Source organism: Mustelus asterias, chromosome 21 (assembly GCF_964213995.1).
Source record: "Mustelus asterias chromosome 21, sMusAst1.hap1.1, whole genome shotgun sequence".
Lineage (NCBI taxonomy): Eukaryota > Metazoa > Chordata > Chondrichthyes > Carcharhiniformes > Triakidae > Mustelus > Mustelus asterias.
Genome location: NC_135821.1, coordinates 61084054 through 61100725, shown reverse-complemented (window position 1 = coordinate 61100725; position 16672 = coordinate 61084054). Strand labels below are relative to the sequence as shown.

The 16672-nt window shown below is 46.1% G+C and overlaps 1 protein-coding gene across 1 annotated transcript in view; it reads right to left on the bottom strand.

The window, feature by feature from the left end:
- Window positions 1-16672, bottom strand: part of LOC144509315 (membrane-bound glycerophospholipid O-acyltransferase 2-like) — a 77936-nt gene that overhangs the window by 13239 nt on the left and 48025 nt on the right. Inside the window, exons 5-8 of the mRNA XM_078237973.1 lie at window positions 15847-15902; window positions 12752-12806; window positions 9279-9465; window positions 4264-4456 (exon numbers count right to left, since the gene is read on the bottom strand). Coding sequence (XP_078094099.1) covers window positions 4264-4456; window positions 9279-9465; window positions 12752-12806; window positions 15847-15902 — 491 coding nt within the window. The remainder of the gene's footprint in view (window positions 1-4263; window positions 4457-9278; window positions 9466-12751; window positions 12807-15846; window positions 15903-16672) is intronic.

Below are 16672 nucleotides of genomic sequence, written 5' to 3'. Positions count from 1 at the left end.
GTTTAGTCTAACAGCCTGTATGTCAGTATTCTCCTCGACAACATTGTCTTTTTCCTGAGTGAATACTGATGAAAATTATTCATTTAGCGCCTCTCCTATCTCTTCGGACTCCACGCACAACTTCCCACTACTGTCCTTGGCTGGCCCTAATCTTACCCTAGTCATTCTTTTATTCCTGACATACCTATAGAAAGCTTTAGAGTTTTCCTTGATCCTACCTGCCAAAGACTTCTCATGTCCCCTCCTTGCTCTTCTCAGCTCTCTCTTTAGGTCCTTCCTGGCTAACTTGTAACTCTCAAGCGCCCTAACTGAGCCTTCATGTCTCATCTTTACATAAGTCTCCTTCTTCCTCCCCTCAAGAGATTCAACTTCTTTAGTAAACCACAGTTCCCTCGCTCAACCACTTCCTCCCTGCCTGACAGGTACATACTTATCAAGGACACACAGTAGCTGTTCCTTGAACAAGCTCCACATTTCAATTGGGCCCATCCCCTGCAGTTTCCTTCCACATCCCATGCATCCTAAATCACGCCTAATCGCATCATAATTTCCTTTCCCCCAGCTATAACTCTTGCCCTGCAGTATATACCTATTCCTTTCCATCACTAAAGTAAATGTAACCAAATTGTGGTCACTATCAACAAAGTGTTTACCTACCTCCAAATCTAACACCTGGCCTGGTTCATTACCCAGTACCAAATCCAATGTGGCCTCGCCTCTTGTTGGCCTATCTACATACTGTGTCAGGAAACCCTCCTGCACACATTGGACAAAAACTGACCCATCTAAAGTACGTGAACTATAGCTTTTCCAGTCAATATTTGTAAAGTTAAAGTCCCCCATAACAACTACCCTGTTACTTTCACTCCTATCCAGAATCATCTTTGCAATCATTTCCTCTACATCTCTGGAACTTTTCGGAGGCCTATAGAAAACTCCCAACAGGGTGACCTCTCCTTTCCTGTTTCTAACCTTAGCCCATACTACCTCAGTAGACGAGTCCTCATCAAACGTCCTTTCTGCCACCGTAATACTGTCCTTGACTAACGATGCCACACCTTCCCCTCTTTTACCACCTTTCCTGATCTTACTGAAACATCTAAATCCCGGAACCGGCAACAACCATTCCTGTCCCTGCTCTATCCATGTCTCCAAAATGGCCACAACATTGAAGTTCCAGGTACCAACCCATGCTGCAAGTTCACCCACCTTATTCCTGATGCTCCTGGCGTTGAAGTAGACACACTTCAAACCATCTTCCTGCCTGCCGGTACACTCCTGCGACCTTGATACCTTATTCATGACCTCACTACCCTCAACCTCCTGTACACTGGAGCTACAATTCAGGTTCCCATCCCCCTGAATTAGTTTAAACCCTCCCAAAGAGCATTAGCAAATTTCCCCTCCCAGGATATTGGTACCCCTCTGGTTCAGGTGTAGACCATCCCATTTGTAGAGGTCCCACCTACCCCAGAATGACCCCCAATTATCCAGGTATCTGAATCCCTCCCTCCTGCACCATCCCTGTAGCTCGGTGTTGAACTGCTCTCTCTCCCTATTCTTCTCCTTGCTAGCACGTGGCACGGGTAACAAACCAGAGGTAACAACTCTGCTTGTTCTAGCTCTAAGCTTCCACCCTAACTCCCTGAATTTCTGCCTTACATCCCCATCCCTTTTCCTACCTATGTCTTTGGTGCCTATGTGGACCACAACTTGGGGCTGGTCCCCCTCCCCTTTAAGGATCCCAAAAACATGATCCGAGACATCGCGGACCCCGACACCTCGGAGGCAACACACCAACCGCGAGTCTCTCCCGTTCCCACAGAATCTTCTATCTGTCCCCCTAACTATGGAGTCCCCAATGACTAATGCCCTACTCCTCTCCCCCCTTCCCTTCTGAGCAACAGGGGCAGACTCTGTGCCAGACACCTGTACCCCATGGCTTACCCCTGGTAAGTCCCCCCCCCCCCCGCAACAGTATCCAAAACGGTATACTCGTTATACAGAGGAACGGCCACAGGGGATCACTGCTCTGACTGCTTCTTACCCCCTCTAAACAGTCACCCAAGTATCTTCATTTCTAGGAGTAACTACCTCCCTGTAGCTTCTATCTATAGCTGCCTCTGCCTCCCGAATGATCCGGAGTTCATCCGGTTCCAGCTCCAGATCCCTAACACGGTCTTCAAGGAGCTGGAATTGGGTGCACTTCCTGCAGGTGTACTCAGCCGGGACACTACTGGTGTCCCTCACCTCAAGCATGTTTTGTCAAAACCACTGCTGAAGAAATCGAGCCCCGTGCTGCACTCGATTCCACCCACAAAGTCAACCCTGCTGCATGTGGTGGACAGACCATACACACAGAAGGCACAGTCACTTTGGACTATACGCAGGGCAAATTTCAATTCCATGCAGTTGACCAGGATGTTAAACCGCTGTTGAGTCTCCATGACAGCATTGTACAGGGACTAATCCACCCTGGGCTGAATGTACACTACTTCCAGCAACAAGAGATGCTGGAATACAGGGGACCTGTTTGACTGCGACGTTATTGGGATGTTGCCTGCTATGGTATCACATGAGGCTGGGTGATTCAATGCCACCCACTGTCTGTACTCCAAGAAGAGTACCCCCTTGACAGGAAATAGAAGGCGAACTAGACAGAATGACAATACTGTGTGTTAGAGTTGAGGCCATGGAATGGGTCTCCTCAATCCAGAAGCTAAAGAGACACTTTGTTATTCCACAACGGCTAATGACGGACAATGCCAGGCAGTTTGTGTGCAGGGAGCTTGTGCACTCATGGGAGTTTGAACATGTTACAAGCAGCCCCCTTTATCCACAATCGAACGGTTTGGCGGAGCGTGCAGTGCATTCAGCAAAGCACCTCCTCGAAAAATGCTTTTGTGGCAACTCAGATTTTTATGCTGCGTTGCTTAGTCTGTGCAACCCGCCAAGGGAAAGTCTGCCCTCACCAGCGCAGAGAATGTTCTCCAGATGCACCAGGACCATGTTGCCAAAACACTGTTGCAGCCTAAAGTGGAAATGAATGTGAAGGAAGCTCTTATGAAACAACGACGAAGAGGAAAGAGCTACCATGACTGCAACATTCGCAGTAACTTCATTGCAGTGTTAATGTAAGCCTTATTGTAAGCTCCAAACTCTGGAGCTGGGCCAGACAGTCAGAATACAAACTATGGAGGGTTATGACAAACTGGCTGCAAGGCACAGCCATGCTCCCCAAACCAACAATTACACGGTCTCCTCAGATGCTGACACGTCTGTCAGGAACCGGTGGCATCTGCTTCAGGTACCTGAACCAGCCCCACAAAGTGCCATAGAGGCTGACACACAGTCTGCAGTCCATACCAGCTTTTTCTGCCAGCTTTTAGTTCAGGTTCGCGCTTTGTGTATTCAGGTTCTCCATTGTTTGTTACTGCTATCTCGGTCCTGTTCTTTGTATGTAGTTACAGATTGTCCCAACTAAAAATAGGGATGATATAGAATGTGCTTCCATTCACATATTGCCAAATGAGCTGTGTACTGGTTGATGTGGGGGGAGGGTACTGGAAGTTGCTTACACGTAGCTACAAGCACAGAGTGCAAGGGCAGTCAATGACTTCTGTAATAAATTGTTAAAGTTATCGCCTGTGTCATCATTCCCGCACAACCACAGGACAATACAAGCCTTTTAACCCCAATATAATTCCAGTGCGGCTGAGTTCTACCCCTTCAAAGGCCCCATATATCCTTGATGAGATGCGGTACCCAAACTGTATGCAGAGATCTAAATGGAGCCTGAACAGAGCTCTGCCCAGCCATAGCATAACTTCATGCCCCCTTGAGATGAAGGCCAATATTCACTTTTTAAATTACTTTTTCTGTCTGTCCACTAGCTCTAAAGTAAATAAAGTTTATTTATTAGTCACAAGTAAGCTTACATTAACACTGCAATGAAGTTACTGTGAAAATCCCCTAGTCGCCACACTCCGGCGCCTGTTCGGGTACACGGAGGGAGAATTTAGCGTGGCCAATGCACCTAACCAGCACGTCTTTCAGGCTGTGGGAGGAAACCAGAGCACCCGGAGGAAACCCATGCAGACATGGGGAGAACGTGCGAACTCCAGACAGACAGTGACCCCAAGCTGGGAATGCGAACCTGGGTCCCTGGCGCTGTGAGGCAGCAGTGCTAACCAGTGTGCCACCGTGCTGCCCGCTTTGTACACGGGCCCAAAAATCTGCCGCATGGTTCAATGTTGTTCTTACCAATGGTCCACGCAAAATAATACTTGGGTCTGCAGGCGAGGAGAGAAATGTAGAGATACAGCAAACGTGTGGGGATTGATGCTGTGGCCACAAAGGTGTCGTCTGTGTTGTAGGAGACGGGAAACAGTTCCAGAAGCGACAGATGCATGAACGCACACACAACACAAATCAGTATCTTATATCCAACAGCACCCTGCAGAAAGAATCAATTAAACTCCAGTCACTGAGGAGATCTCACAGCAACAGCTGATTCACCCGTTAACTGTGCACCGTCCTGGGTACAGGAGGGCAGCAATTTATCCCTCGTCACCTTTCCCCCCAAGTGTACACTCCAGAACACATACCTCTGCTTGGTTTGTTTATAGAGAACAGCCCAATCTTACTAAAGATCAGAGAGATGAGGAGAATTTATTTTTCATGAGGCAATTTATTGCGATCTGAAATGAAGACGATTGTCTAAATGCTGAAAAAGGGAAGTTTATAGGGTACTGGGCAAGGCCAGGGTGCCATGGCTAGAGAGGACCCACTGTATCCATTGCTGGTGACACCAATTCTCCACGGATGCCAGGAGTTACAGTGACTGGACATTTGAAGACTGAGGGCAGGATTTTCCGGCCACGCTCGCCCTAGGGCTGGAAATTTCCGCCCGGAGGTCAGCGGACCTTTGCATGGTCCACCCCCGCACGCTACGAATCCTGTGGCGGGCGAGACGGGAAAATTCCACCCTAAGAGTTTTTGGTCGGTGTCAAAGAATATGGGTTAAAGACAGATTAATGTGGGAATGCGGATCAAATGCAGATGAATGGGAATATGGATCAGAGGCAGATTAATGTGGGAATACGGATCAGAGGCAGATTAATGTGGGAATACGGATCAGAGGCAGATTAATGTGGGAATACGGATCAGAGGCAGATTAATGTGGTTTGCTGTCGATTAAATACTTTTCAAGATCTGATCACTGTTGTAGGGAATGGGAGAGTCAGCCTCCCACACAACAGCATCCAACAGACAGTGATAATGACCAGGTAATCTGTTTTAGTGGTTTTAGTTGAAGGATAGAGATTGGTCGGGGGAACACCCCGGCTGTTCTTTGAAATAGTGACCATGGGATCGGTTATATCCACCTCAGAGGGCAGGGTGGGCCTCAGTTTGATGTCTGATCTGAAAGACAGCACCTCCAACAGCGCTGCATTCCCTCATTAGAGCATCAGCCTCAACGTTGAAATCTTTGGAGTGGAACTGGAACTACCAACCTTCTGACTCTGAGGGGACTCCGAGCTGACAGCTAAACTGTAAACCATTCCAATATTTAAAAAAAAAGAGGGGAATTAACCTCGGATACACAAATCAAACTATTTGTTAAACTTCAATCCTAAACTTGCGAGATGCTTCCTGTCACTGGGCAGCGATCCGTCAGCACTTGTACAAGAGCTTGCAGTGAGCCAACACAGCCACAATGGGGAGCTCTTTACAAAGAAAAGGGTTAGAACTGACTGGTGTTTCCTGCAACAACTAGCAGCAAAAATCAGCAATCCTGCACTAAGGCAGTGAGTTCAGAGATATCACACTGCACACTGAAACTACCCCACTATTCGGACACAACTACAGGAAGAAAAATTAAGCATTTTTCCAGCTTTTTAAAAAATTCATTTGCGGAACATGGGCGTCACTGGATGGCCAGCATTTATTGCCCATCCCTAGTTGCCCTTGGAGGGCAGCTGATAGTCAACCACATTGCTGTGGCTCTGGAGTCACATGTAGGCCAGACCAGGTAAGAACGGCAGATTTCCTTCCATAAAGGACATTAATAAATCAGATGGGTTTTTTCGACAATCGTTTCATGGTCATCAGTAGATTCTTAATTCCAGATATATTTTATTGAATTCAAATTCCACCATCTGCCGTGACAGGATTCGAACCCACGTCCCCGTAACATTAGCTGAGCTTCTGGATTAATAGTCTAGCGATAGTACCACTAGGCCCATTGCCTCAGATTGGTTCCCAGCTGTGACTCTGGAGTCACATGGAGGGCAGGCCAGGTAAGGATGGCAGATTTCCTTCCCCCACAGGACATTAGCAAACCAGTTGGGTTTTTCTGACAATCGACAATGGTTTCATGGTCATCAGTAGATTCTTAATTCCAGTTTTTTTTATTGAATTCAAATTCCATCAACTGCCGTGGTGGGATTCGAACCTGGGTCCCCAGAACATTAGCTTAGTTTCTGGATTAATAGTCTCCCGATAATACCACCAGGCCATCACCTTTGCTGCATTTAGGCAAAGAGCATTCTGACTGTTTGATCACATCTTTAGTCCAATTCCATCCTCTCCACCTCCCTCATTACTGCCCAAGGCTGGTTCTTAAAGGGATCTGGAGTCAAGCAGCTGTGGATCAGTGTGTTTAAAATAAATACATCCTGGTGTCCTAAACATGCCTGCCGTGGACCGTGCATGTTCCCGTCAAACTGGTGTCCCTTGTTTTAAGTTTATTTTCTTCATTCCGTTGAGCATTTGCTTCCAAAAACAACACATTGAACCGGAGGATCCACTTATAAACTCGCTGCTTGTTTGTAGGATTTTGCAGAGTGCCCCAATCGCCTGCCACACTCCCCACATAACAATGTTAACTAAACTTCACAAAAAGTGCTTCATTGGCTGTAAAATTCTTTGGGGGCATCCTGAAGTCAAAAAAGCTGTTATAAAAAGACAAGTTCTTTCTTTCTAAAGGAACAGAAGTGATATGTTGATTCACTTAGACAAAGAGGAGGTGGCTCATGTGGAACAGAGATGCCAGTATAGATCCTTTGGGTTGAATGGCATATTTTGTGCTGTAGGTTCAATGGAGCCTTGTTACTTATTCTAGCTCTCCTTTATAACTGGAGTTGTTCCCTGATTCTTTATGTTACCTTTATTCCTTACAGCTACTCTTGCTTTTATGTTTAAACCTGCATTATTCCTACCATATTACTCTGACTAGACACCCAGCAACAACCGCCGACCCCCCGCCCCAACACTCCACATCTTCTTAGTTCAAAACCTCATCCACAGCCCTATTTACCCTTTCCATTCGGCCTCTGCTCCAAGGTTGGGTCAGCCCTGTCGCAGAGCACATCTCCTTCCGAGCCCAGCGCCGGGCGCCATGGTCCTGCAAAATGGAACTCCCTCCCTCCTACGTTTGTCTTCCTGATGTGCTCATCTCCATGTCAATTAGCACATGGCCTAGAATCATAGAACCCCTACAGCACAGAAGGAGGTCATTCAGCCCATCGAACATGCTCCAACAACAATCCCACCCAGGCCCAATCCCCGTAACCCCACATTTACACCTGTCACTAAGAGGCATGGACAATCGACCTAACCTGCACATCTTTGGACAATGGGAGGAAACCAGAGCACCCAGGGGAAACCCACACAGACACGGGGAGAATGTGCAAACTCCACACAGACAGTCACCTGAAGCCGGAATTGAACCCGGGTCCCCTGCGCTGTGAGGCAGCAGTGCTAACCACTGTGCTGCCACCCATAACTTGGTCTTGACTTGGTCATAATCCTGAGGTTATCACACATTTGCCCCATCAGGAAACCACATGAACCATTCTGAAGGAGGATAATGTCACCTTGAAACCTTGCATAATCTCGCGGGAATAAATAAAAAGGGAGGTCCCTCGATTCCCCCTTCCCCCAACCCCCTCTCACCCCCATCCCATCCCTACCGCCCACTGGATTCACGATCTTGTTCCGAGCTGAGATTAACCTCTGGGATTTTCCTCCTAAATGATATATATTTTACATATCTGTTCTCTGCTGCCTCCTCCATTGATCCCCAGAGCTATATCGGCTATTGAATATAAACAGTGATCTCAGCCATCAAGTTGCTTCAGAGGGAAGTTTTGAAAACTCACCTCAATTTCACAAAAAATAATAAAGGTGAATGGAATGTGGTTTCTGTTTCAAGGGGGCTTCAATACAAAAGTGCAGAAGTTATGCTTCAGTTATACGAAAATCTAGATAGACCCCGTCTGGAGTAATGTGTTTCATTCTGCACAGCATTAATTGAATGAGGGAATGGTTACAGCACAGAACGAGGCCATTCAGCCCACCAAGTATAGTCCAGCTCTATGAAGGGGCAATTCACCAAAAGCCACTCCCCTGCCTGTTTCCCATGGCCCTGCTATTTTTTCAGATAGTGATCTAATATCCTTTTAAAAGTTTCAATTGATCCCATCTCTGCCACGTTCCCAGGCAGTGCATTCCAGATCCTAACCACTCACTGCACGAGTAAGTATTTCCTCGTGTTGCCAACGCTCGTTTTGCCAATTACCTTAAATCTGTGCCCCTCTCATCCTCAATCCTTCCATCAATGAGAGCAGTTTCTCCCTATCCACTCTGTCCAGACATCTCATGATTTTGAACACCTCTATCAGATCTCCTCTCAATCTGCTCTTCTTCACGTAAACAATCCCAACTCCCCCAATCTAAGTGACTGAAGTTCCTCATCCCTGGGACCACTCTCATGAATCCTTTCTGCACTTTCTCTGCACTTTCTCGAATGCCTTCACAATCTTTCTATAGTGTGAGGCACAGGACTGGACACAGTACTCCAGTTGTGCCCAAACCCAGTTTTCCGTATAAGTTTAATATAACTTCCTTGATTTTATACACTATGATCCTATTGTTAAAGCCTAGGATGTGGTACATTTTATCAACCACTCTCTCAACCTGTCCTTCAATCTTCAGGTGATTTATCCTCAGATATATCCAGATCCCTCTGTTCTTGCACTCTCTTTAAAATTGGAATAAAATTAAAGGACGTGATCTTACTGGCCATTCACGCCACCCTCCCGTTGCAGTGAGGTTGGAGAATTTGGCGCCCAGCCAAATCTCCGCTCACTGCAGCAGGATGGGAAAATCCCACCGGCGTGAATGGCCGTAACATTCCAGCCTACATTGGGGTTACAGTGCAGGTACGTAAATCTATGTATGTGCTTTTACCAATGGCCAGTTTGTGAGCTTACCAGGGATGAAGGTTCATCAGGGAGACGCTTGTTGCTCTTGTTCCCATTAGCAAGAGGCTTCGCTCCCACCTCAAAGGTTTTGCCCTCAATGAAGCTGATGTAATCGTTGAATGAGATCAGAGGTCCTGCCAAGATTCCCATGAAGTTGAGGTTGTAGCTTAAATACTCAAGAAAAGTTGGTATTCGCCTGAAAGCCCAAATAAACACGTCTCATTCCAAAAATGTTATAGAGAGAACGATATGTACATAAGATATTACATCACAGCATTTGAATTCAGGACTGTAACCAATGGGGTGGAACTTGGTCATGATGTCCAAACATCTTCTGATGGCTGGTGTGTGACACTTCAAGTCAATAAGTGCCTCCTGGAGGTCAAAAGTCTGCCTGTAAATCCCATTCCACAACCACATACCACCCTCATTCTCTCTCTCTCTCCTCCTCACACTGGCTTTTTCCTATTTCTGATACCAGTGTGTTAGCCCAGGATTATTCTGTATCAAACCATGATAGGGCCAACTGTGCTGATGTAGTAACGGGATGCAGGTTAAGGATAGTAATGTTATTAGTCCATCAGATCCATTAGGACAGTCGATCTTTGTGACTTTGCTAAGGCCTCACGATTCATTCATTCAAGGGCACCTCCCTGTCTGTAGAGAGGAACAGTAAGAAATCTCGCAACACCAGGTTAAAGTCCAACAGGTTTATTTGGAATCACGAGCTTTCGGAGCGTTATCCCTTCATTAGATGAGACTCACCTGATGAAGGAGCAGCGCTCTGAAAGCTCATCATTCCAAATAAACCTGTTGGACTTTAACCTGGTGTTGGGACTCTTCTTGCTATGCCCACCCCAGTCCAATGCCACATTATAGAGAGGAAAATGAGCTCTTCTGAGTTTTGAAGTTCTTGAGGGTTTTTTTCTAATGAAGTTTTCATTTTCAATTCCCTCCATGTCCCTGCCCCTCCCTATCCCTATAATTTCTTCCAAATCTACAGATCTCAACGATCTGACCTCTGGAACACCCCTCCACTATTGGTGCCTGTGCTTTAACTGCTAACCACAGAAAGAAGCATAGAAGCGTTATAGTGCGGTAAGAGGCCATTCAGCCCATCATGTCTACACCGGCCAAAAATGAGAAAATAGAGATACAGAAACTAGCCAATCATTTTAACCGCACTTTCCAGCACCTGGTCCATGGCGTCACAGGTTACAGCACTCTAGACGCAGATCCAAATACCTTTGTTTCTGCCCCAACCACCAACTTAGGCAGTGAATCCCAGAAGCCCACCACCCTCTGGGTGACAAGGCTTTTCCTCATGTCCCCTCTAACCCTTCTACCAATGACCATAAGTCTATGCCCCCTGGTGATTCGCCCCTCAGCCGGGGGAAACAAGTCTTTCCTGTCTATCCTATCAAGGCCTCTCAATTTTGTACACTTCAATTAGGTCACCACTTAGCCTCCTCTGTTCTAAGGAAAACAACCCTCACCTCTCCAATCTCCCTTCATAGCTGTACTTTTCAACACCTGGCAACATTCTCGTAAATCTCCTCTGCGCTCTATTCAGAGTAATCATGTCCTTCCTGTAATGAGGTGACCAGAACTGTACACAAAACTCCAGCTGTGGCCTAACCAGCATTTTAAATAGTTCCATCATTATTGTATTCAGTACCTCGCCCAGTAAAGGAAAGCATTCCCTTTGCTTTCTTAACCACCTTGTCAATCTGCCCTACAACCTTCAAGGAACTGTGGACATGCTCTCCAAGGTCTCTCACTTCCTCAACCCCTCACAATGTCTTCCTGTTTATTGAATATTCCCTTGCTTTGTTTGTCCTCCTCAAATGCATTACCTCACACTGTTCCGGATTGAATTCCATTTGCCACTTCTCTGCCCACCCAAACAAGCCATTGATTTGATTCTGGAGTCAACAGTGATCCTCTTCATTATCAACTACATGGCTAATTTTTGTATCACCTGCAAATTTTCCAATCGTGTTTCCCGCATTCAAGTCTAAATCATTAATATATACAGCAAATAGCAAAAGTTTAAAGTTTATTTATTAGTATCACAAGTAGACTTACACCAACACTGCAATGAAGTTACTGTGAAGATTCCCTAGTCGCCACATTCCGGCGCCTGTTTGGGTACACCGAGAGAGAATTTAACCAATGCACCTAACCAGCACATCTTTCAGACTGGGGGAGGAAACCCACACAGACACAGGGAGAACCTGCAGACTCCACTCAGACAGTGACCCATAAACCCAGGTCCCTAGCACTGTGAGGCAGCAGTGCGAACCACTGTGCCACCATGCCGCCCCAATAGGTCAAGGGCCCCAATACTGAGTCCTGTGGAACACCACTGGAAATTGCTTTCCATTCACAAAACCATCCATCAACTAAAGGCCTAAGCTCTGGAATTCCTTTGGTAAAGCTTTGGTAAACCTTTCCATCTCTCTAGCTCTCTCCCCTCCTTCAAGAGACTCTTTCTAACTTTCCTTCGACCAAACTTTGGACATCTAACCTAATATCTCATGATATAACTTGGTGTCAAATCTTCTTTGATAATGCCCCTGTGAATCATTGTGGGATAGTTTACTTTGTTGGAGGTGCTATATAAAAGCGGATTATTGTTATTTGTTACTTAACTAAAGTTAACAATAAATGCAACGAATATCACTGCATGTGAACAAGCACAGTTCCAATCACCAGTGTTTAAATCGCATTATGCAGTATTAGAATTGAAACCAAATTACGTAGAATTCCTTTAACCCCAGTTTGGTGAATATACTAATTTAGCTTAACTAGTTTGGATTAACACCTCCAATGGATATCAGATGAATGGTATTGCACACAAACAGTTATTTAAAGTTTAAAGTTTAACTTTGCACTTAACACTGCAATTCCCCGAGTCGCCACACTCCGGCGCCTGTTCAGGTACACGGAGGAGAATTTAGCATGGCCAATGCACCCTAACCAGTATGTCTTTCGGAGTGTGGAAGGAAACTGAAGCACCCAGAGGAAACCCACGCAGACACGGAGAGAATGTGCAGACTCCACACAGTCATCCAAGCTGGGAATCAAACCTGGGTTCCTGGCACTGTGAGGCAGCAGTGCTAAAAATGTGTCATTTTCAGAAAAATAAAGTTTATTTATCAGTCACAAGTAAGGCTGACATTAACACTGCAATTAAGTTACTGTGAAGTTCCCCTAGTCGCCACAGTCCAGTGCCTGTTCGGGTCAATGCACCTAACCAGCACGTCTTTCAGAATGTGGGAGGAAACTGGAGCACCCGGAGGAAACCCACGCAGACACGGGGAGAATGTGCAAACTCCACACAGACAGAGACCCAAACCGGGAATCGAACCCAGGTCCCCAGCGCTGTGAGGCAGCAGTGCTAACCACTGTGCCACTGTGAAGATGTCACTCATTGCAATTCCAAAACATCCTTTCTTTGATGTGCATTCTATACCTACCTCACTGCTAAACGTTTCTGTGATGGTTTCAGTTCACTTTCGTCTCGAGCCAGACCTGAAAGGAATTAAGACAAAGAGGTCTGGGTTCATTTCAACAAAGGAAACAAACGCATTGATATATCCAGGCATGGTGAAAGCAGAGAAGGAAACCAATTGGCATCAATTATTGCACTTCATCAGAACTCAAAACACACCGAGTACAATAAACTAATTTGAAGTGTGACTGATTTGGTAAACATCACAGTCAATGGGTGCACAGAAAGATCCCACCAGTTGCAATTAACCTTTTTCAGGCAATGATTTGTTGGGGGGAGGAATGTTGGCCAAGCCACTGTGACCGGGATATCTTCTTGGAGTTGCTGCCATTCCTGGTAAGGGAATGGGACCATCACCCGGAGGATTCCAATGCTTCTCTTCAAATAATTGCCAAAGAATCTTTCACGTCCATCTCAACTGGCAAACCTGAGGATAAAAATCAAGGCAGACTCTCCAGTGCATTAGCACTGAGGCAATGTCAAATGCCCCATCTTTCAGCCGAGATGTTAAACCAGGGCCCCTCTCAGGTGTTTGTTTAAAGTTTATTTATTAGTGTCACAAGGAGGCTTACATTAACAATGCATTAACACTACTGTGAAAATCCCCCAGTCGCCACACTCCGGCGCCTGTTTGGAAACACGGAGGGAGAATTTAGCATGGCCAATGTACCTAACCAGCACATCTTTTGGACTGTGGGAGGAAACTGGAGCACCCGGAGGAAACCCACGCAGACACGGGGAGAACGTGAAGACTCCACACAGACAGTGACCCAAGCCAGGAATCTGGCACTGTGAGGCAGCAGTGTTAACCACTGTGCCACCATGCCACCTGTAAAAGATCTCATGGCACAATTTTGGGAAAGAGCAGGGGAGCTTTCCCCAATGTCCTGGCCAATATCCATTCCTCAGCCAGAGTCACTAAAATAGAATATCCGGTTATTTACCATATCGCTGTTTGTGGGATCTTGCTGTGCACAGATTGGCTGCTGCATTTCCTACCTTATAACAATGACCACACTTCCAGAGCAGTTCATTCACTGTAAAAGTGCTCTGGTGAATCCTGAGGTTCTAAAAGGCACTATACAAATGCAAGTCTCTTACTAGGCTTCATAGAATCATAGAAACCCTACAGTGCAGAAAGAAGCCATTTGGCCCATCGAGTCTGCACCGACCACAATCCCACCCAGGCCCTACCCCCATATCCCTACATATTTACCCGCTAACCCCTCTAACTTACGCATCTCAAGACAGTAAGGGTCAATTGAGCATGGCCAATCAACCTAACCCGCACATCTTTGGACTGTGGGAGGAAACCGGAGCACCCGGAGGAAACCCACGCAGACACGAGGAGAATGTGCAAACTCCACACAGACAATGACCCAAGCCGGGAATCGAACTCAGGTCCCTGGAGCTGTGAAGCAGCAGTGCTAACCACTGTGCTACCGTGCCGCTTGACGCCACAGCTGAAGGAAAGCATACCTGACTCCCCAGGTACTCCACTGGATAAAAGAGGCTAGATTCCGATGCTTGAACTGTCAATCCCAGAAGTAAAGGGCAAATTACCAACTGAGCCACAGCTGTGTGTTTATTGTGATGAGCATCTAGTGATATTCTGTGACCAATTTAGTAGTGACTACATGCATCAAAGTGTTTTGTTGCCTCCACGTGGACTCCATTTTGGATTCTTACACATCCCTGATTTCTCCACTGTAGCATTGGTGGCTGTGCCCTCACGCTGAGGTCTCAAACTCTGGAATTCCCTCCCTAAATCTCCCAGCCCCTCCGCATTAAAATCTATCTTTTGCTCAGTTTTAAGGCCACCTGCTTTATGACCTTGTAAGTAGCCAGATGTCAAACATTGTGATAACCACTGTTATGAAGTGCTGTGTGATGTGTTTGCTACATTGAAGGCACCATATAAATGCAAATTGTTGTACCTCGTTCCCTCAGTGGGGAGGGTAGAGGGGTTGGTGGACTGACAACCATTGAAAACCTCCAGCAGAGGGCAGTAGAGAACAGTCAGCAGTGCAGTGGCAACCCTGAACCTTAGCTCATTCTATCTAACTCAGGCCTAAAATGCCTCAGATCAATTATAATGGTTGCCTAACTCTACCCCGTAAGAAGTGTCACTTCTTACTGTGTTTACCCCAGTCTAACGCCGGCAGCTCCACATCATAACTCTACCCCAGCAGAGGCAGGCTAACCCTGTACCAATAAAGAATTCAAACCAAGGAACTCTCAGTCTCTATAGTACAATATTGTGTTGTAATTTATCCCCAGTGTCTTGTAGACAAAATTCATCCCTCAATCAACATAACTAAAGGAGATTATCTGATCGTTAACACATTGGGAATTTACACTGCACAAACTGTCTGCTGTGTTTCCTACAGATTGACTGCGCCTCAAAATTCTTCATTGACTGCAGAGCACCTTGGCCCATGCCGGGTTTGTGAAAGGCACAATATAAAGGCAAATCTCACTTCTTTTAACAAGAATTCATAAGAACGTGAAACTTTTTGTTTATTCATTCATGGGACATGGGTGTTGCTGGCTGGGCCAGCATTTATTGCCCATCCCTAGTTGCCTGAGGGATGTGGCTCTGGAGTTACATGTAGGCCAGACCAGGTAAGGACAGATTCCTTCCCTAAAGGACACTAGTGAACCTGGTGGGTTTTTCCAACAATGGCTTCATGGTCATCAGTAAATTCTTAATCCCAGATATTTGTGTCACATCTGCCGTGGCGGGATTCGAACCCTGATCCCCAGAACATTAGCTAAGTTTCTGGATTAATAGCCTGGCGATAATACCACTAGGCCATAGATGCAGTCAAGAGAGAGTTATTCAAGGACCTCAGGGGAAAAGGGATAGTCTGGAATGTTGTTAGAGTTAGATGGAGAGGTCAGATATGGCTCCCACGAAGTAAAACACTACCATGATTCTGTTGAGCCAAGCGGCCAAATAATTAAAGTTGCAAACGGGTAAGTCTTTCAGCCTCTCGAGACTGATCTATGATTCCGTTTGATTGTCACTGATACTTTCTCTTAGTTCAAGCCTCTTACCATCATGAAGTTCAAATGCCAGCTTCGTTATTTTCTGTGTGATCACCATCAATGGCCTACAAACAGAGAGAAGACTCTTTAGTTTCATAGCATGATAGAATCATAGAAACCCTAAAGTGCAGAAGGAGACCATTCAGCCCATCGAGTCTGCGCCGACAACAATCCCACCCAGGCCCTATCCCCATCATCCCACATATTTACCCACTAATCCCTCTAATCTACACATCCCGGGACACTGAGGGGCAATTTAGCATGGCCTATCCACTTAACCCGCATATCTTTGGAGTGTGGGAGGAAACTGGAGCACCCGGAGGAAACCCACGCAGACGCGTGGAGAACATGCAAACTCCTCACAGACAGTGACCCGAGGCCGGAATTGAACCAGGGTCCCTGGAGCTGTGAGGCAGCAGTGCTAACCACTGTGCGACCGTGCCGCCCCCGGCTGCACCTATTGCCTGATTTGGTCAAGAGCAGAGAGGGATTGACTCAAAGTCTTTCTGCCATATTTTCTTTAGACAGGAAACACCTGTGAAATGAGAAACGTTAATGGATGATTAATCTTCGATCTGGGACACACACCTGAATTTGACACACCCTTCACTCCAGTGTTAGTAACTTGCTGAACCTCATACCTAGATGATATCACCAATACCAACAGTCATGACTTAGAGATGATGTCCAAAGGTCAAACCAAAAATAAACTGAATTAAAAAGACACTCGTTGATTTGAAATCAAAGTTTTCAAACGATTTACTATCCAGTGATGTGACTACGTTAAATATATTCGCCACACAAAATTAATAACATGAGAACAGAAGAAGTTATG